The 22,531-nt window shown below is 37.7% G+C and overlaps 1 protein-coding gene across 1 annotated transcript in view; it reads right to left on the bottom strand.

Moving 5' to 3' along the window:
- The window catches only part of LOC104545129 (E3 ubiquitin-protein ligase SH3RF1-like), a gene marked incomplete at its 3' end in the record, with an annotated part of 50,994 nt that extends 28,702 nt beyond the window's left edge, over positions 1-22,292 (bottom strand). The window contains exon 1 of the mRNA XM_010190187.1: positions 21,906-22,292. Within this exon, the coding sequence (XP_010188489.1) occupies positions 21,906-22,292 (387 nt within the window). The remainder of the gene's footprint in view (positions 1-21,905) is intronic.
- Between the last annotated feature and the right edge of the window lie 239 nt (positions 22,293-22,531).

Genomic DNA, 22,531 nt, shown 5'->3' with positions numbered 1-22,531 from the left:
CTGAAGATTACTGTCCATTTGGCAAGGACAACAGGAAAAAACCCATGTGCTGGCTCATCAGCAGGCACAGTTCATAACCTGACAATTAGCCTAAACTGACTTTGTCAGTAACCTTCAGCAGAAGACAGGACTGATAACAGTTCAAATTGCCACAGATAAACCTGTCAGAGATCATGATTCAGCTCACAGAGAGAAGTGATTTGCCCGGTGTCATATATTCAACTCGAGAGCTGTAACTTAACAGTATCTCACAGTCCTAACTACAGGACAGCATTCATTATTGAGGGCAAAAAAAATGAAGTTCTGAATTCACTCATTTTCACATTTTCACAAGCACTTCTGGTCTTTCTTTCTTTTCCAAAATGTAAAACTCCACCCAAGCCTACAAAAAGCTACAAAAACTCCACAGCTTACCTAGAATACTCTCATTTGCAGGATACAAATCTCATCGAATTCATGCATTGCCATATTTTCATATGGCCTGGGTAGGGAACAACCTTGACCACATGAACCTGAACTGAAAGAATGTCAGATTCATCCTAGAGCTGTGATACAAGGTCATCTCATTCAGCAAATTCAGCTGGAGTGCACTCTTTTCGCCCAAAGTAGTATGTTTATTTTGCCTTTCTTTTTGAAAGTACAAGTCCATCAAAGGAAGCAATAACTTTAGTTGTGAATAAACAGAACTAAGTTATACAACCACAATGAAAGAGTTTGTTGGATATAGCATTGCACAAAGATTAACTTCGCTCAGTATTTCTCCTTTCATCTGCCTATGAAATTTTTAAAAAATGCATTTTTTTTTCAATAAATAGACCAAAGTATCTCATTTGATGACATAATATTTCATTATTTGCTCAAAAAACAAACCACAGGTACTATGGTTTAAAAACGTATACTGGAGATGGTGAGTCATCTATATTGGTTTTTCTAAGAGTGAAAGAACACAAGAAAAACAGCACTGTCTAAAGATCCTGACTGCAATATGTACCACTAGAAAGGTCATTAAACCTGTGTAAAACCAAAGCATGGGAGAAAACTGCCAATATGGTAGGAAATACAAGAGTACAGGACAGATAATGTATTAAGAGGTACATTGTATATGTAACTTTGGCTGACTGTATAAATACAACAATATTTGTTAATGCATGAATACAATAACTACTAAATATAGGAGTATGCTGATAGTGTTGCTGTGCCTTCACCTTCATACACACACTGAAGTGAAAACAACTTTCTAGTACAATCTATTATTTGATTGAAAGGAAAGAATCGGCTTCAATCATACTTCTGAAAACAACATGTTATTTTCACAGCTTGCTATACTTACTGCAATGGACAGTAAGAGAAACTACTCCGATAAGAAAGTTTAGCAGAGAAGGAAAGTAAAAAACAAATGAATGGTACGTAAAATGTATCTTAACCACGGGAGCCAGTCTTGTGAATCAGATTCAATCTAACCCCCCTTCTTCCACTGAAATACAGTTGTTGAGACTTACAGGCCTCATCTCCCCATCTGCTGGAAACAGGATCTAAATGGTTATCCAATTCATTAAATAATTTTTATAAAGTATTTTGCTAACTTTGTATACTCAAATGGAGAATCCAATGCTAAGAGAAAAAAAAAAACCCACCAGGAAAAATGGTGATTGTTAAAATGCAGATATAGTCTTAGGTGAAATTAATAAAAGACTATCTTGTCCCTCTTCCCCACAAAAACCTAGGAATCACCTCACATAACCTCTTTTATAAAGAAATATAACTTGCCCTAAGTTTATCCGCCAAGTGAATCGCTAATAAGAAAATAAAAATTCTTATTTTATAATACTTAATTGTGCCTTTTCAACGGTTGTGTACAGGACATGTACACTGAAACTGATTTTCAGTATCTTCACTTCAATAAAACAAGAATCATTTATTTTGCCACTGATTAAATTAATACTTTCCTACTACTACTCAAGTCACACTCTTTTAAAAACCATGTTTAGGTTATGTATTAACATGTAACACAGACCTGAAACCTTGATGAATGCAGTGGCTCTTTCCTTCTTTATACCACTTAAGACTACAATTGAACCTATTCTTCCATGCTCCTTCATCTACATATTAACTCACAAATGAGACCACTCCACTCGAGATGAGGGCAGCAATATGCAGAGTCAATCACTGTCACACCCTAGAATAATTTAGGGGCAGGAACTACAGAATAGCTCATAGCTTGTGTCCCAGTAATTTCCCAAATAATTCCTGAGTCAGAAATACTGTAAGAGAAGTAATTTCTACAGTATCTTGGAATCCTAGAGCTCTCTAAGAATCTGACACATCAGGTTTTCTTTTATGAGGGATTTCTCCACCACATAATTTGTAAGGAAGCTGAATAGTAACACAAGAACATCTTCATTGCCAATGAAAATTTAATCTCACATTATTTTACATTATCCAGTATTGATTTTAATAGAAAAATAGCCTTTAAGTCAATTTTGAATATTAAAACTAAAAATTACTATTGACTACAAACACAGTATCTGAAAGCAAATAAAAGTCACGGCAAAAAACTAAGGTGTTAAGGTGACTAGAGGCGACTCTTGCTCACCCAGTCAGCATGCTGACATTTTCCCTTCCACCTTCTATTTGAGTTTATCAGACTGATTTTCATTTGTGAAATCCAGATTAATCTAAGTATCATCAGGCATTCATTTAAAATTTGTTTTCTTAAAATCATGCTGTCTAAAGTCACAGTATCACAGAATGTTAGGAGTTGGAAGAGACCTCAAAAGATCATCCAGTCCAACCCCCCTGCCAGAGCAGGATCACCTAGACCAGGTCACACAGGAACACATCCAGGCGGGTTTTGAATGTCTCCAGAGAAGGAGACTCCACAACCTCTCTGGGCAGCCTGGTCCAGTGCTCTGTCACCCTCACAGTGAAAAAGTTTTCCCTCATGTTCAGATGGAACCTCCTATGCTCCAGTTTGCTCCCATTGCCCCTTGTCCTGTCATTGGCCATCACTGAGCAGAGCCTGGCTCCTTCCTCCTGACACTCGCCCTTTACAAATTTATAAACATGAATGAGGTCACCCCTCAGTCTCCTCTTCTCCAAGCTAAAGAGACCCAGCTCCCTCAGCCGCTCCTCACAAGGGAGATGCTCCACTCCCTCAGTCATCTTTGTGGCCCTCCAAAACTTTAAAAAACCAACAAAAATACTTTTCTCACTGTGAGGGAAAACTTACTTAACATACAAGTGATTTGATAGCATTTGACCTAAAATGCAGTACTGAGTCTGCAGGCGATCTTTAGCAATGGCTGTTTCATGCTTTTGTGCCGGATTTAAAATTTCAACTTTTACTACCTTGTATCTATTTCAACTGTATTGTAATAGAATTTTAGCTGCCACTAGCAGCTCACCACATTGAGCATTAGAGCAAACTTCAATTTCACCTGAGGAATTAAGGAGACAATACCATCCCTCATGCTGATTGGAGATGTTTGTTAATGAGCAATACTAAATATATCAGACCTCTTTGGAGCAGAGATTGCCATCAACCCTGTTCATTTTGTAATGACCTTTTGGAATTGAAGGAATCATTTTCTTTCCTGGCATGACCTGAACAAGAAGGTGTTGATACCCTACAGCTCTTCAGCCTGTAGCTGGGTGGATATTGCCCACCCTTCAGAGCAGGAGTAGAAAAGTCTACAGCTGATCACAAACTGATAGATTGGGTTTCTTGTGGTTAGGTTTAGGTAGTGGGGGGCTGCAGGGGTGGCTTCTGTTGAGTAGGCTGAGCCAATCAGCAACAGTGGTAGCACCTCTGTGCTAACATATTCAAGAATGGGGGGGGGAAACACTGCACAACTGCAGACAAAGAGAAGAGTGATAATATGTGAGAGGAACAACTCAGCAGACACCAAGGTCAGTGAAGGAGGGAGAGATGCTCCAGGTGTCAGGGCACAGATTGCCCTGCAGCCCATGGTGAAGACCCCGCAGCCGGTGGAAGTTAACGGTGGAGCTGATAGCCACCTGCAGCCCGTGGACGACACTACACTGGTGCAGGTGGATGTGCCTGAATGAGGCTGTGACCCTGTGAGAAGCCCATGCTGGAGCAGGCTCCTGGCAGGACCTGTCAACCCATGGAGAGGGGAACCCACACTGAAGCAGTCTTCTCCTGAAGGACCTGTCAACCCATGAAGAGGATACATGCACAGGACCCACACTGGATCAGTCTGTGAAGAACTGCAGCCCGTGGGAAGGACTCACGTTGGAGAAGGTAGTGGAGGACTGTCTCCCATGGGAGGGACTCCGCACTGGAACAGGGGAAGAGCATGAAGAGTCCTCCCTTGAGGAGAGAGGAGCAGCAGAAAACAAATTCAAACTGTGAATACCAGTGAAATAGTTCTCTGCAATTCAGAATTGACTCCCTCACCTGTGGAGAGGCAGGATTTCAGACATGTGCTGCTTTTCAGTGCTACCTATGAGCAAAGGGTCCCTTTTGAAATACATTGGGAAGCCTAAATCAAAACTCAGCCATGCATCCAAAGCTGCAGTATCTAGCACCTAATTAGCCAAGGTTTTGTCAGTCTAGCAAAAGAACCTAGGAAAATGAACATAATTGGGTCAAAGAGACAAACTTGATGCTGCCCGCTTGACTGCAACAACAGATTTCTCCTGAAGAGCACATGGAATAAACATCTCTCTGCTACAAAAAACATGCCTAAAATTAGTTTCAGAAAATAGCATTTAATTTAATATCTCTCATCAATAATTGTCACGGAAAGCACACTGAATTTTAACCAGAGCAAGTGTGGGACAAGGCTTCCATTAATAAAATTTATCATTAAATCTACTACTATTAAGTCTATTCTCACAAAGACTGTACTGCTCGTTAACAGTTCTTACTCATCTCAGCAACATATTAGATTAAGAGATAGATGAACAGTTTACTTTTACTGTTAAAGTGCTAGAGGCTACATTCAGTTTTTGACAGTCACAGCGGTTCTGATATGCCTTGGTGGCACTTTTCATTGCAGTGTTATCATTACAAACTGGAAAATCCAAACACTAAAAGCACACAGGAAAATGCTGGTGGATAGGCTTAGCATTTAATCGTCTTGTCTATTCAAGGATGATTCACTTCATGGAAATTTCCAGCACAACTTCACTTAGAGCAAGAATTTCTCCTAATTTTGCCACCCTAAGTCTAAGCAACATCTAAAGCAGAGTACTGATGCATGCTAGACTCTGGTGTTTTGGATGCAGTCCCCAGCCAAGAACAGCCTAGGTCATGCACTGGTAACAACCTTGGCAGCACATTCCTCTGCTTCTATCACCGCCAATACTAACGAAACAAAACCAGACGCAAGACATTTCTTAGAAACATGGTGCTAATGCTGCCTGGCTGGAACTATCTGTAATGCTTGTACTAATTATTCCTGAGTAGAGTAGACCAGAGTGCCAAGCCAGCCCTGCAGCCTTTTCTGGGCACGCTCTGCTGGGTGACCACTTTTCTGTATTCAAAATTATATCAAATGGTTGACATCAACACAATTGCAACAAAGCAATGAGTTAAAGAATCATTATAGCTATGATAAGGCAATCATCACTGAAGCACCTTGAATAAAAAAGGAATTAAAAAAATAGACTCACATATATACTGCACAGAGTAAATGAAGAACACAGAAAAAGAAAAAAGGGATGATTTCTACACACCAGCAGTTCAGCTTTCTAGTGCCAACATTTTATATAGCACATTACGGTCACTTTCATGTTCTCATCTGCATGCACCAAGTAGTACAGTCAGTCTTCATCTAGAGCCATAATCTAAGTATGTACTCGTACTTCTCAGTAATACTACATTTCTACAGCCTCAGTTGTCCTCTCTCCTTGGAGGTAGAAGCCTGTGGTTCTGTTTTGCTTTTTTAAAAAAGGCAACAAAGGAATAGTACATTGCTCAGTGATTGTTTTTAAACACAGATTCACTACTCAGGCTTTCCGACACTTTGTACTATAACAAAGAATATCAAATTTAATCATTTTTTTACCACCTGGAAAGGATGTACCTGACGCCCATTTCTTATTAATAGAAGAATATGGAATTGGAAAAAGTGAAAGGGTTAGATACATATGAACAACTGAAGCCCACATACATCTCAAATCAATTCTGGTAATTATTATTTTTAAGGGAATAACATTACACTGAAATTACTGTTTTTGTAATTTTTCCTTAAAATTCAATAGCAGACATATAATCCCAACAAGATCACTGAGATATAGCTAACCTGAAATGTAATATTTAGAGTTATGTACGCTTTTAAAGCTGGCTTTTTAAAAGCTATTTAACTTCTGAAAAACCCCTTAATTTATGTTTTGATAAATATTAGTTTATTTCAAAACAATAATGCTCCAACATCTGAAAGTTTATCCCAAGGAATACTATGTTCTCATTAAACACAAAAGTCAGACAGGAACTATTTTCTCCTAAATTAATCTTGTCCTTACATTACAGAGGAAAGTGAGAAGAAAAATATCATAGCTAAGCCAACACAAACAATCAATGTTATGTTCCCCATCTGCTAGTTAAAAAATAGGGGAAAACCACACTTCAAGCCACACTTAATTTTGTGTTTTCTAGAGAAAATAAACAATCAGAATTATTTTATCTTACCAAATAATTCACTGGGGACACAAACAGGGAGATTAAGAAAAAAAGAAAGCTGTTATTTCCATAAAAAATGTCATTAGTACCTGCAGTACATGATCCAACGTGACATGAGATCCAACCACCAAACCACAGATGTTTTGGCATGGAATTCCCTTAACCCCTATTAAAGCACTGAAAAGGATTGCAAGACAATTCTCTGGCCTAGTGACCCACTCACCTGGGACGTGGGCAGACTTAATCCTTTTTCCAGTGGGCATTTTATTTTCACAGAGAGGAACAACTTCAGTTTTAGAAAGGGGGGAGCAAAAGACCACATGATTAAGCCACTATGATCAGCAGTATCAACCTTCACAGTGCATTTAATACCGAACCAAAAGGCTGAATTGCCTTAACTAAGGTGATTTGCTTAAGGCAGATTTAACGCGTATCAACTAAATGACAAAACAGAAAACACACAAGACTTCTGAATTCAGTGCTATTTTTTCCAGTGTCCTTTGAAAGTGCTGTGTGCAAAGACAACAAAACCAAAAAGCATAGCTATAACTAAAAAGTATTTGTTAGCCCTTGATCTGAACAGCTAGCCAACATTCACAGGTCCTTGCTTGCTTACCTCTATTAAAAAGACAAAATGAGAGTTCAAAATGGTATTTACCGAGAACATTCATAAAATCATGAATCTCTGAAAATAATATGCCCAAGAAACAGCACCCACAGACTTTGCAATTATTAGTGCTACCAGCAAGTCTCATGCTCTCTGGAATGTTGTCGTCTTGCTGATTCATGCACAATTCTGCTTCTTTTCTCCACCCCTTTTTTTTTTAACCCTCTCTCACAAAATCCACTTTCAGACACTAACCAATGACCCAGCTCCGGTATTTATGGTCAGTCTTACCAGTCTTCATAGCACACCCTCCCCTGTTCCAGATTTATTATGCTGATTGGCACCTTTAGCAGCAGCTTCTGTTGTTTCAGCTACCACAGGAACACCAAGACCCCTTGATGAAGAATATCTATCTGCACTGTTGACTTTTACCAGATCTGCTTTTGTGGAAGCCATTAACGCTCTTCTGTATTCGAAGAGAGTATTTTCCAATGTATGTTTTAACAGCAAAGTTCAAAACTGCAATTTTATTTCTATAGCTACAAGACCTTGGAAAATATAAACAGTATTTACACCACTTTGGTCAGATTTCTTCTACAAAACTTAATATGCTGAATAGAAGAAAGAAATCTGCAAAAAGTACTGTTTTTTTCAAAACACAGCACAAACCAAATGTTATTTCATCCACTGAGTGCTCCTACTAAGACCTTCAGATTTGTTTAGCCTAATAAAAATCAACAACCTTCCCTGAAAACAAAGCAGAGTTTGGCATCTAACAGTACACTTCAGTAATTGGAGTCTGCACCAAAACCAGAGTGCAGCAACACTGACAAAGCCCTGCCATTTGAATTCTCTTCCAAGTTTGGTCTGCCTTAGTACAAAGCAAAGGTTTTACCTAAGTCAGAAAGTCACACTCTACCAAAAGTTTCATTGACTCTACTTCTTTCCCCAAAATGAAACACGGGGAAAGAACGTGAATCTGAGTTTTTAAACACAATCCTGTCTTCAGACCTGGAAAATTACTGCAGAACTTGATTTTGACTTATCTGAAATCTTACAAATTCTTACTAACCTTCAGGATTTGAGAACCGGAGGTATTTGACTTCAAGAGTTAAATGCAGTTTACAGGAAGTTGTGGGGTCCTAATCTTACATCGTCAACAGCAGTTAGAAGAGAGAGACCCATGATTTAATAAGCAGCCAACATCCAGATCTGAGGGCGAGGTTATCTGTTTAAGCATGAAGATGATTTCTCCAACATCAGAAGGTAAGTTATGCAAACAAAACTTATGAATTCCTGGAGGCAACTATGTAACATTTGACTGAAACGCATCATTTGGAATACTTTGCTTTCCATTTACTATAGGCAAGACTAACCAAGCCCAGCCATCAAATATGCTTTGATTACTGCATACTGGGCTACAAGATTTTTTTGAGCTGTAAGACATGTCTAATAACAACAACCAAGTTAGTGCTTCTGTTTGATTCAGATAAATTACCTTGAACTTCTATCTGGCTACGTGTGACTGGGCTTCAATCTGACTAAATCCAAGTGAAACTGCACTGAAATCTGTTTGCAAGCAGATGAAAATCTTCACACACGAATTTCTTCTGAGGACAGTGTCGCTGAATACTGTAAATCCATATCCTTCCATTACTGCCAGTACTAAATTTGCTCTAAAATAACTGTATTTTTTTTTTACCATTTCTAATCTAATGTCTTTATTTGTGAACTGAGCAGTACACTCCAGACAAAAGGATACATCCACTTGGAAAACCACACCCTACAGAAAAGAACAGATGAAGGCATAAATTTCATCAACCAATTGATCTCATTACCTGTTTTAACTCCCATCAACATTAATAAAATAAGAAATTATGTGGCACAGACTTACTGCATGTGCATTGAAGACATTTCAAAAGCTCTAAAAGGATTAATGATGCTACGTTGCATAAAATTTTACTCAGAGAATATTTTTTAAATTACATCAGAGTTTGTGTGCAAAATTGCATGACAGCTACAAAAAAAAAGGGGGGCACAAACATTTCCTGACAGTTGTGCTGGTTTAACTCACACCTTTTTTCTTGGATTTCTTTAGTCCAAACTCAGAAAATTTAAAACAAGAGTTTTGATAGAGAGACTTTTTTTTTTAGTATAATGTTCTTGCAGAATAACCAGATAGAATAAACTATGCTGTTTAAAAATCAATTTTGACCTTTTTTATGCTGTTCCTTCTAAAGGTAGAGAGCTGGTAAAATAACAAACAGGGAAGCACAAACAACATCAGCTCCCTGTTGCAAGCAGCACAATTCTGACTTGAAGATACGAAAAAGTACGATTTCCTGAGTAAAGAGCATATACCCACACCAGAGGCTGAAGTTAGGAACAAGTTTTCATTAGCCCTTATGTTTCTTTCTAGGTTTGGAGGTTTCAGTATGAGAAAATAAACATGTTTTAAAATTGTAAGCTGCTTTGGGAATCTGTTCTATTTCTCCACTGAGAAAGCAATCCCACTTATTAGTGAAAGTAAACATAAACAAAAGTCTCCCTTACTGAACAAAAATAACATATTTTGAAAACATAATTCTAGAATGACAGTTCTTTTTTTAAGCATATTGAAGAAAGGTGAGCTGCTCCAAAGGACTGAAAACATATTGAAAATATCCTGTTATTTTGCTTGGAAAACTTGCCCTACAAAATTCATTGTTCTTATCCATCATGACTAAATTCTAAAGAATAGTATGTAATGTTGCACCCACACTCTAATGCTGGTAGGATGTTTACATCCTTATTTCTAGCTATTACTAACTGAAGGACCACACAAAGGACTGAGGAAACACGGAAGCAAGGTGAAAGAAAATGCTACCAAACCAGAATAGTCACAAAGTGCTTTTTTTTTCCCCTCTTCCTTCTTTGAGAATCTTTTCTGACTTCCAAGCAATTCCTAGGACGTTAGCCCACTTTGAGTTCACTGAATGGAACATACAAATTTGTAGCCTTATTGTTTTGTAAGAACTGAGATAATAGTTTATTGGTAATAAAACTGACATTTTTAGAATCCTGTGAGGAATCTCAAAGTGCTTGAGAGATTTGCCAGAAATAATCTTCACAATCCTCTACAGGAAGTTCTTCGACCATTTTGGAACTGAAATATTCAAAATAAACAATGAAAAATGAAATACACAGTATTTTGAAATTAAAATATACATATATACATGGCATGTGAGTCAGTAACATTAAATCTTGTTATCCTCACCTCCTGTCTAGCCAACTCCTCCTTATCAACTTTTCTATTTTGATGCTCTCCAAACCCTTCCACAAACATCAAGCTACCTCTTCAACTTGTTCTTTCAGCACCTCATCCTCACCAGGGCTCTAGCTCAGTTCCACTGAGCAGACTCATTTGCTCAATCTAGTTTCCTTCTCAGCCATTTTTTACCCAATCTGACTATTGCTATGTTCCAAATCTACTACCATAGTCTGTTTTCTTTCAGCATAATTCAATATCCTCTGTTCCCTTAGTACTCAACATTTTGGGTCTTTATCACCCACCGGTATTGAAGTATCGTTGCTGTTTAATCATCTCCTCCCAGAGGCCTCCTCCCATTCTTTCAGTGAGATGAGTGACTCTTTTCATGCCTGACTTGCTCTGCGCTTAGCTCTTCTGCCACCCTCTCCAAAAACAAGGTCACCCTTGGCATATCCCGGATCTGGCTTGGCACCCCACATCCACCTCCACTGCTCCAATTGAACATGTCTGGTGTGGATCCTGCAGTTAAGTCTTCTTCCACTATAAACTGCTTTTACCTTCCTTAGCTCCACTACCTCAGCAGCTCTACTCAGGAGACAGGCACAGCTTAAATTTAACAAGGCTGGAAGAGCTAAAACTAAACAGAAGTAACAGGTAGTCTGCAGAGGTGGCCAATACCACATTGTCTGCATCAATGGGTTGTTGGTTTTTTTTTTAGGTTTTCATCCACAGACTACTGATTGCCTGAAAGATTTTCAAAGATACCTTATGAAACAACTACAAAGAAGCTTTTAGTCTACATATGCACAATGGTAAGGAAACAAATTGTTATTTTCATTTACCCTACTCTATACTTAAAATTTAACCTAATTTTATTGGGCTGGAATTAATGCTTTACAAAAAAAATTAAAAAATCCCTTCTTCCTCCTCAACAAAACAAAGTGATAGTCCTTTCAACTTTTTTCTCTAGTTGTAAGTACTGTAGTAGTGTGTCTTATACTCAGTGGAAGTTAAGATCAGCATTTCTGAACCTTTCAAAAGTCAGCATACATATCAACGTGTATTTCTGGAAGACCTATGTCTTCTGAAAGATTATCTATTCATCTGCTTATTGACTATCCCTGCCCTGCTTAGACTGAAGATCTAAGAAGATTACAGAACCTGGTGGCAAGGTTGAAGGCTTGTTAACTTAATAAGGCTGTGGATTTAAAACTGTGTTAAACTAAACAGGTTTTGAAAATGGCTTAACTCCGCTAGTGTGGATAAGATTTAAGAGTCTCCTCTCAGATCTTTATCTAGCTTATGAAAAAGAAGTCCATCTGAGATAGTAGGGCACTGGCATAGATGAACAAGTGAAGATCCAGAGATGCTGATTTTCTTTTAGCAAGCTCTCAGCTTCAGAATAAAAGCTTCCTCTTTACTCAGAGCACACTGAATTTACCACAGCACACTGAATCATTCTTACTGAGTTTGTTTAAAATAAGCTTCTGGAACAGCTACGCCCTATATATGCCAACTCAGATAGTCGTCTTTGAATACTTTTCATCTTAATGCTTTTTAATCAGAAATGCCTCATTCTTTCTCATTTTTTGATATAAATAAAATGCAGATTATAACCTAAAGAATTAAGACTGCATACTAATAAAGAAGAATTTAAGAGACCTGTTCCAAATTATTCAGTATTGATCCTCTCAGTTCTCTGTGCAAGTAAGACTACATTACTTTTCTTGAGTTCGGCAGCTTGAAAGTCTAGTGGGACTGAGAACTTTTGTCTTTAATTGAAGGTTTTCAAAAGTTTGTCCTGTAAAATTGTGGTTCATACAAGATACAGTGCTTCGGTTCTTCAGAAAGCTTTTAATGTACTGTATATTTGAAAGTTTAGGTGCTGTGAAGAGGAAGTCCAAGATATATAATATGTACATCTTTCCTTTACAAAAGGAGAGCAGTTACCTCATCTTTTTGCAACACTAATGCCATGAAACAAAATCAGTTTTATTATCAAAGGAACACTAAAGACTGAAGAGTGCTTTAGGTGTTACGAAGTCCAACAGGACATTCCCTGATGCCTGGGCTTATCTTCTGTGCAAGGGCAGCACTCCGTCACTTCACAAAGGAGCAAAATCATATCTGTATTAATTTTTAAGCAACACTGATATGCTTACCTTTGATCAAATTGCATTTATGATTAACAGCATACTTCCCAGCTAGAAACTGTAAAATTATACTTTGCGCATTTATAGAAAATGAAAAATATCAGTATTCAACTCTGAAGAATCATGCCAACTTGGAAGACAGAAAAAACAGTGAAACAGCACATCAGGCTTTTAGTTCAATTAAAAGAAATAAACCTCACAAATTTACATCATATTTTAAAAATTACATGTGGAAGGCTGAGCATACCAGCACCATTTCAAACCAAACTACTGTGCAAAAGAGCACACACACACAGGTGCACAAGAGAGTCTTGTTCTCAGTTTTAGTCAGACACATTCTTGCAAGTTCTGCTTTTTATACTTGAAGAGTTTAAGTGCTTATATGGTGGTGGGGAATTAATCAAGGGCTAAATAAGATAGAAACAAAGACCCAGACAAGAAGATAAATTTCTTAAATTTCCGTAGTGTTTATACTGCTATGCTACAGAAACCTAACTTTGGATAACAAATCACAAGCTTGAATGTCACAACAAATGTCAAAAGAGTGTCACAGTCCTAAGCTTCTAAGGGTACAGGGATAAGCGATTTCCATGGTTGACTGCTCATGTGCTACATTGACTTTCATGTACCCAGCAGACTCAGCTTCTGAGACACTTCAGCAACAGTGTCTGTAAATGAAACATATAGTTGAATTTAACTTGTGTTTCATTTTCCCCTTAACTGGAGAATCCAAACCTATATGTTTCAAGGAAACACTGAAGGACATTTTAAAGATTTGCATACAAGCATCATGTAAAAAAATTCCAAATACTGGTCTCAGTTTCTCTCTTTGGAGTGACTGTCCTTACCTCCAGAGCATCTTCTAGAGTCCCAATGATTTCCTGATGTTTAAGAGCATGCAGAAGAGCGAACAGACTAAACTATTTGCCTCAGTGCTGACTAAGACCAGCCAGGGGCTTCATGCCCAAACTGCATGACAGCCCCAGCAGTATCTATGGGATGAGAATAAATGAAAGCAGTTATTCAGGCACTCTCAATCCAGCAAGGCTCTAACTAGGACTAGCCCCACCGTTCAGGCTGGCAATCAAGGAGAGGACAGTGCTATCACCTCCCCATCTATACCCAGGATTCATGTTGCACTGACAGTGCTACTATGTCTAGGAGATGTCTGTCAAGATGATAATTTCCATGGTCAGCACTACTGGGACAGAAATTGATACAGTTGGAAACCAAAGAATAAAGGATTTCTAAAGTAGTGGAGCTATTGCTTCCTTGTCCTAATCCTTCAGGCTTGGACAGACAATGAAGTATAACCGAAGTCTTTACAAAATTACACAAAACTGCAACACAGCACTCGTAAGGGGGCACACATCATCTCTTAGAAGCTGCCTTTGAAGCAGCTTCTTTCCCTCTCCCTCTTAGATCTACAGGAAGGTGGAAATCTGTAAGTAACACACATCACCCCTTCTTTAGTATTCTGAACACATGCCAGTGTCAAGGTATCCATTTGCTTGGCAAGACAGATCAGAAAGGCTGAAGCGATTTTCATGAACTTGGAAGGTGAAGAAAGATAAGTGGTGCAGAAAGGAACATTTCCCTAGGACATGCGATTCTTCCACCTCAGGGCCACTTGCTTCCTAAAATCCAGCCCACCTCAAAGCAGTCATTCTTAAAAACAAACAAACAAACCTACACAAAAAACATGAACAAACAAACCTTGTTCTCCAAAAAGATTCTGATCTAACACAACTGATGCAAGAGTTCACCGCTGATTTTCTGAGATGACGCTTCTCTGTCTACTAAGAAAGAGGGGTCTGATAGGAACTGAGACATAACAGATGCACACTTTTTTTGTGTACCCAGTAATGAGGTGTGTGTATGAACAGGGCTGACAAGATGATGTTTCAGCTTTAGTTACCAAGATACATTCTTACCCACACAAGGATATGCATATAGGCAATGATTTAAAGAAAAAACAAAACAAAAATTGTAAACCAAATGAGGCTAAGCAATACAGTAATGTTAGCCTACACTTCATTCATGTAGCAGATTTAGTCATAAATATCACTAGAGCGTCCGTAGTCCAGATATTTCAACAGAACATTTCCTTTCTTATTGCTTATTTTATTTTTCCTATGTTTGACACAGTCAATGACAAATTAGACACAAGAGGGAAGGAAAATAGAAGTTTTCTCTTTTTTTTGGAAGAAGTACACTAAGATTAGAGGCAAGAGAACATTTGAATAAAGGACAACAATGGAGCCAAAGAAAAGACCAAAGAAAGTGTGAAGCACATTATAATGAAAAGGCCAAATGCACCACAGGGGCAAGTCCAGCAAAAGAAAGACAAACAATTCAACAAAACAAGTTTCCAGTTTTATTATCACAGCTGCAGTTTCAGGCTTGCTGTTTTTGGCAGTTCCTACGCACACACTAAATACAGTGGTTAGACCAGGAAGTACCATGTGAAAACCACGTCACTCAGGTAAAGGAGTGGAGGAGAAGGATTTCTAGTTGACCTCATCCCAATCAGCCTCTTCATCTTTTCCCACAGCACAAGATGCCTATTAAGCCACCAAACAAGGAGTACCATTACAGAAAGCTGGATGCTATGCATACAGAAACACAGCGACAGCACTACTGACTTGCTTTTCTAACCAGACCTTGGACTACCTATGTAAAGCAATTTTACTGGTATTTGTTTTCTCTGGTAATAAGAGAAAAATTAAAATATTTTTATTCTCTAAAAAGAAAAACAAAACTCAAAAAAACCCAACAAACTGCTCCCCTTCACAAGCCCATTAAAAGTAATGGCCTTAGACTTCCTTTTTGGGCAGAAGTTTAATTTTTCTGAATGATCAGAACTTGTGACTTGTAAATCACTGGCCAAATTACACTGGAGAAAAAAAGAATTTTATTTCAGGTAGGCTGTTTTAAACAAATCTACAGAAATGGAGGAATATTAAACTGCAAAGTGAAGGGAAATAAAGACAGACCCTCTTCCACCTGAAAACAAAGCAATCATACCACAGCACTTTCCACTAATACACACTAAAAAGGCTATCAGAAACAAAATAAAAAGATATTTAAATCTCACACTTAACTACTGCAGATTTGGTTTTCAGGTAGTTACTTCAAAAATCAATTTACTTCAAAATCTAATTATTTTCAGAATAAAGGGATTACACTAGTTTTGCAGCTATTTTATCAAGATTAACATTAACTGGCAGGTTAAAGATTACTATCAAGGTTCAAAGTATGGAGTTAAATATCTCTGTACTACCAACACCATTCATGTTACATATTCTCTTTTCAAAAACAAACTCAAACCCACACACCAGTGTGCCAGTTGGATGCAGATTTCTCTAGGTGAAGAATGAAACACCAGCTTCCACAGATTTTTTTTTTAAATGTCTGGGTTTTCCTCACTGAGGTATTTATGCAATTTCCTATTAGACATCCATACACAAAACAAAATCCTTTTAACAATGTAACACTAGGCACTGGACCATCTTTGGTACAGGAAATAGATTATGAAGAGCTCTCCAGTAATGTGGAAGTCAATGGTTTAAAGAGCGAACAGCAATATCTGCTGACCTCAACTGAGACTGTGGACCACTGTGAAACACACTATAGATACATCCAAAATAAATTAAAAAAAAGTCAATCGCTGCACTAAAGAGTATATAGTTTAAATAGTGAGTCAAACAAAGGAAGTACTATCTGTCATATCTGCAGATGGGAAACAGAGGCACAAAGCTTTGCCTGACTCTGTGCGAGGTTATAAAGGATGTCTGTGGTAGAGCCAGGAACTGAACCCGGAAGCTCTCAATCCTAGCCCAATGCCTTTAGATACTGAGACAATTCCTCCTTTTGCTTATCCTCTCTCTCTTTACTTAATTACTTATCTCAGAGAGGAGACACACTAACACCATGAGAGACAGTCTACTTTCCTTTTATATTTATAATCTCCACTAAATTTTATCTAGCTTAACACAAGATACAAAAGCGTTACAAAGAAGTAATTAAAATTGTACAAGCAATTGTAAATGTAAAAGCAGAATCTGGTATTTCAGGGAGCATGAAAGGAAACAAAAGTGTGCATAAGTGATTTAAAGGCTTCCCCAAATGCTTTCTAATCATCACTGTGAAACATGAATACATGCCTATCTTCACATTCTCAAATTAAGATATTTCACACGTTGAAGTTGCACCTTGACATTCCTTACTTTTATAGGTTGGCTTTTACACGGGAATGCACAAGTAAAACTACACAGGCAACAATAAGATACACTTGTTTCTTCTTTAAAATAAGGAGGAAAGCAGATTTTTTTTTACAAATTTGTACACATACAATCCTCAAAATCAGTTATCATCAAGTAATAACTCTCCAGCCTGCATTCACAGTCATGAAACTAACTGCATTAGCCACTGTTGCTTGCACATTTCTACAACCACTTTTTCCCCCAAAGTGGCACACTTTACAAACTGATATATAATCACAATGTGAGCCTGACCAGTAGATAATTGCTGATATGACATTTCTATGTATTGTTTTATTCTGCTAACTCTTGTTTAAAGGTGATTTAAACATCTATTCCAACCCACACCTGCTGCTATGCTTGGCAATCTCCATATCTATTTTCAGTCCTTTATTAAAGTTATTAATCTCAGCATGCACATTTTCAGTCCCATTGTTGTTTTCTAGTCATTAAGAGGTATCCTTTGACAATCAAGTTCTCTCAAGATCTCAATAGGCCTGCAACTGTCATGGCTACAACAGCAGCAACTGTTTCAGCTCCAGTCAGATTTTTGAATCCTGCTAAATAGTCAAACTGCGTGAGCTGCCACCCTGAGCTCTTTTCTCCAGGGTGGTCAGGATGAAATCAAACTGATTGCTAACATGCAATTCTTGCATGCATCAAGTCCAATAGACAGAGAAGCCTGACTTTCTGAAGTCCTCACAGGCCAGAAGGTGGTCCATTGTCCCTAATGCCCCAGGCTGTATACCAAGGTTAGCCATGGAAGAGAACCTGGCTCCATTTATTTTCCTTTTTGGCATTAAAGCCCTTCCCAGGCAAGCTTACTGGATCACAAACGACCACTGCTGCAGCAGCATGGATGAGGGAATTTAAAATTTTACTGCTGCTTTCCTGTGTTACACAAGCATGAGAATGGACATGTGGGTTTACACTAGAATGCAACACAGAGGAGCATTAGCAGCAACTCAGGGAGCAACCTTCTGTTTGTGTTTTCTTCTTTCCTCTTCAATTTATAAGAATTTATTGTAAGCATCTCAGATGTTAGTAGTTCTCAACAGAAAAAGTTTTAGGAATGCACAGAGCAAGAATTAAAATAAGCTGTAGTTAGAAAAACGAGTATAAACTATTAGCCTGCAATATTTCTTTACCCTCTCATTTCAAGACTTCACCTAAAATGATGTTACCAGAGGTCTCTATTAGCTTTCCAGAATAAAACCAAGGAAAAAAGGAAAAGCTTTAGGACTTTCCCACTGTCTGCACTGTAACATTTCTCAATAAGATTTCTCATTGGCATACAGTAAAATACACCCAAATTACACCATCAATACTCAATCGACATAAGCATCACCTCTATTAGACATGGCCAACTTTTGAGCTATTCATGCTTCTCTTTCAAAAATGGAAATCCTTTAAATCCTTTGTCTATTTCTTCCTACACTTGGTTCAGAGAACAGCTGAAAACATTATTAAAAAAATCCTTTCAACAGTGATGAGATTTCAGACTATCTCATCAACTTCGCTCTAGGTTCTGCTGAGAAGTCAGCCCTAACTTCAGAAACTTGGACTCTAATTAGCAGGACAACTGGTATGTCTTAGGCACATAGAAATTCAAGGGAAAAATTACACGTGTATCATCTTAAATCTATCTTCTAGTAGAGAAATTAGAACAGCTCTCCAATATCTATCAACTTATACACACAGCTATGTTTAAGACTCTTGTAATAGGTATTCTGCTGTAAAACTACCATAAGGAACTTAAGATAATAACTGTTTGACATACTTTGTGAAAATGACAAGATGAGCATAAATTAGAAAGTAAGTACCCTCAAATTTTCCTATGTTCTTTTGAAGGAAACAAGGCTGATGTGATCATGCAGTCCCTCAACAGCCCTCAATAACTTGCTCCTGAAGACTAGTCCCAAGCAGATATGACAGCAGGCTGTGGGTTCTTAAAGCTCTTCCAAGCTGTCAACCTAGCTGAAGGTTTTAAATTTAAAAGAAAAAAGAAAAAAAGCATTAAATTAGCATCCATACCAGAGAGAAGTTACAGCATGAGCATAATTATTATTTGTTCTCCCAGGCAAGCTGGCTGCTCAGAACAGAAGAGCTGGGCACTGAGCAGAATTTTTCATCAGGTACAGCAGTATGCTGCCTTTGTCCAACCGGTACCCAGGGAAAGGCACAGAAGGATTTATGCAACAAAATAGCAGGGAATAGAAGGAGGTTAAAAACTTGAAGGGAGAAATTTCAGTTGTTACAGCAGTGAAAGATTATAGAGGTTACAGAAACAGGGTTATTGAAGTGGGGGAGATACAAAGCACAAGATCTGTTAATCCTCACCACCCACCCAGGTTCATTAGTTTTAAGACTCAAGTAACCATTTGTTTGTTTATTGCCATGTGTCACCACATACATACAGAGAATGCAATATACACAGTATTGTGCAATAACAGGGCTGGCAACTCTATGGTCATTGATACAGTACAGGAAATCACTTTACAGTACATGCTGTATTAACCTTTTCTGAAAATTATGGCATCCTCTGAAAGGACATTTATGAGCTTAGTATTACTTCAGGGGATAAGCAGAATGTTTATGACTTGACAGCCTTCACCCATGCTCACTTCATTTAACGTAACAGCAACTTTCATTTACTAGTTCCCCTTCAGCAAAATTAGTTTAGGAAATCTAATTCATCTAGAAACAGATTTTCCTCTCCAATTACCAAAAAGAAACTGTATTTGCAACCATATTTATGTTATAGTTAGCAAAACATTCACTTCAACACTGTCCATTAAATTGGCATTTTGTTTTCTGGATTTTTTTAAAAAAGAAACATGTTTCATGTAGAAAAATGAAAAGTTCTTATCTCCCGCTTCTTATCTTTCAGAGTTGGCTCCTGTTCTTAAAAGTACTGCCTTCCTAGTAGAAAATGCTCTGGACAAAGCAGACAAAAGACAAGAAGATCATCTTTCCCTGTCTCCCAAAGGAAAGAAGACACAAGAATGCCTGTGAAACCCTAGAAACTGCAAAGATGTAGTCAGACTTACTGTAAAATGTTGAAATCTATTACTAATATATACTGCGTATCAGTTAATTGCATAAGGAACGCACATGGTCAGAATTTTAATGGCACACGGTACAGCCTAACTAATAAACCGAAGAAACATTCCATATGTTATCACTTTCTACTCTGTACAACATCTGGAAATGCAAATGTTGCACAACAGGATATTACAGAACATTAAAAAAAAAAGAGAGAGTATTCCATATTCAGTTTTATTTTTTCTAATAAGGCTTTGAGAAACTCTGAAGTGCAGTCATACACATATGCAATACATTGCTGCACAGGAAGCCTTTTTGGAGGAGAAGCAGCCTCTGAAAACAAAGAGTTCTTCACAAAGGTCAACATGAAAAATATATCAACAAGTTGTAAGGTTATTTTGCTTTGTTTTAAATTAAAGAGCTTTTGCAAATGCAAGGTATTGTAGTAAACAACGTAAAGTTCTGGAGAAGACCAGACTGGTTTTGATACTGCTGAAGCGTCTTTGCAGTGTTTCTTAAGGTTTACCTTCTGAAAGAAAAAAAATAACCCACATCATCTTCTCTCCTCCACTACCAATTAATCTATATACAGAACAATATTCATTAACAGGAAGTGTCATGATAATTATTAATTTTATATTCCTAATTGAAGAACCTAATGAGAGTCTCTACCAAGCAGAGAAAACAATACAATCTAATGGAATAATACTTGTATTTAAAATCTTCATGTAAACTTAAGAGGTGTATCTAAGATGTTTTAAAGAAATCCCACTCATATAAGTACAACTGAGGTCAAATCAGTGTAAGGCTTCCTTCACTGGGTAAATAAACTAAACCATTCGGTTATACTTTAAAATAAAGACTAGTCCTGTCAAATACACATTTAAGCCCTCTCCTTGGAACTCCTTAAGACATTTCTTAAAAATAAGATAAACTTCACAAGAAGAAAACCACCTAAATCACTCAGAAACGCAGGAACTCTGAATATGCAAGCATCACAAAATAGGCAACAGGATCTTTCAGAGAAGCTGTTCTGCCTTGTCATTAGGTAAAACAGAGCAAGGTCAGTAATCTCATTATTAACATAACATAACATAACATAACATAACATAACAATATATTTCCCAACACAGGCTTTAGAATGGATTATCATAAATGAGGCTACTAAGTCTCAATTATAAGGTATGACAGTGTCTACAGGTTGCATAGATCTTAAGAAGGAACTAGAGTACAGACAGAAGGCAATGTCTTCTGATCACAGTACATATCCAAACATCTTAGAAAGAAAATTGAGACAAATCTAATTAAAGAAGGGGTGAGGACTGAGAGTACAAATAACAGATGACAGTAATTCAAAGATTTCTTTCTAAAGGAAGAGAAGTAAAAATGTAGCTCATTAGAAGCCAATGGCAAAACCTTCATTGACTTCAACAAGAACATAACTTCCCTGCTCACGTTTAACATTCATTATATCTAATTCAAAGGAAAATTACTGATAGTTGGACTCATTACAGAAAACAAAAGAGCCAAATCAAAATCTCTAATCTAGCAGTTAACAAACCAAGAACAATTTCAAGTGATCTTCACAAGATGTTTGCCCTTAACAGCTCCTTTAGCTTTCCACACAAATGATCTTGTTTTATTTGACTTCCTTTTAGTAAGACAACCAAGGTATTGAGATAATTTTCTTCTCCTTACCTCAACAACTGAGAGTTTTAATAAGGAAATACTATTACTGGTATTTACATAACAGTAAACCAATGCTGACAAGAACACTGCTGTGTTTTGTGACAAATCTACAACAGTTCTCAAAAACACACTGTTTTGCTTTATTTTCTATCTGACTGTCCTTATCCTGAAGGAGAGACCACCAACCATTTTGAAATGGTGCAGGAAAAGTTACGACTGCAACAAAATACCACCATCACATGCTACTCACCCTAACAGGAGGGCTCCGTGCTTGCACCCTTTGCTGCTGTCCAACATGAGAGCTCTGCAGGTCCTTTGATCCACAATTAGTTATAGTGTTGACAGGGACCCTTAAAGCATTTGTGCTACCTGTCCCACCACCAGCGCTGGGTTTTCGAGGCCTCTGTTTGATGCCATCCAGTAGTCTAACAAGCAAAATATTACTGGGAAGTTCGTCAACACTGCAGTCCACTAAAGTCCTGCACTCTGGGCATCGAAGCTCATTTCGAGAGCTCACAATGCCCAGCAGACAGCGTTTACAAAACGTGTGTTGGCAAGGCAAGACTTTTGCAGATGCATCAAGGCGTTCTAAGCAAACAGGACATTCCAACAGATCCAGCAAAGCTGATTCATCCATTTTCTTTGTATTACTTAACCAAAAAACAAATCTTTGCAGAACTTGTGTGTTTTGAGCACTCCAAGAATATCATGTTACATCCATTCCTCTTCTGACTGTTCTCTGAAAATTTTTGAGGGGAAAAAGGCATTAATAAGCTGGAAAAGGAATCAGAAAGATTATTCCATATGAAGATGTTCGAAAAGCAAAATGAAGGATCTCTAGACTATTTCAGTAGATATTTCCAATACATGAAGGCA

The sequence above is a fragment of the Mesitornis unicolor genome, unplaced genomic scaffold (assembly GCF_000695765.1).
Source record: "Mesitornis unicolor isolate BGI_N332 unplaced genomic scaffold, ASM69576v1 scaffold26318, whole genome shotgun sequence".
NCBI lineage: Eukaryota > Metazoa > Chordata > Aves > Mesitornithiformes > Mesitornithidae > Mesitornis > Mesitornis unicolor.
This window is presented reverse-complemented; position numbering and strand designations above follow the sequence as displayed.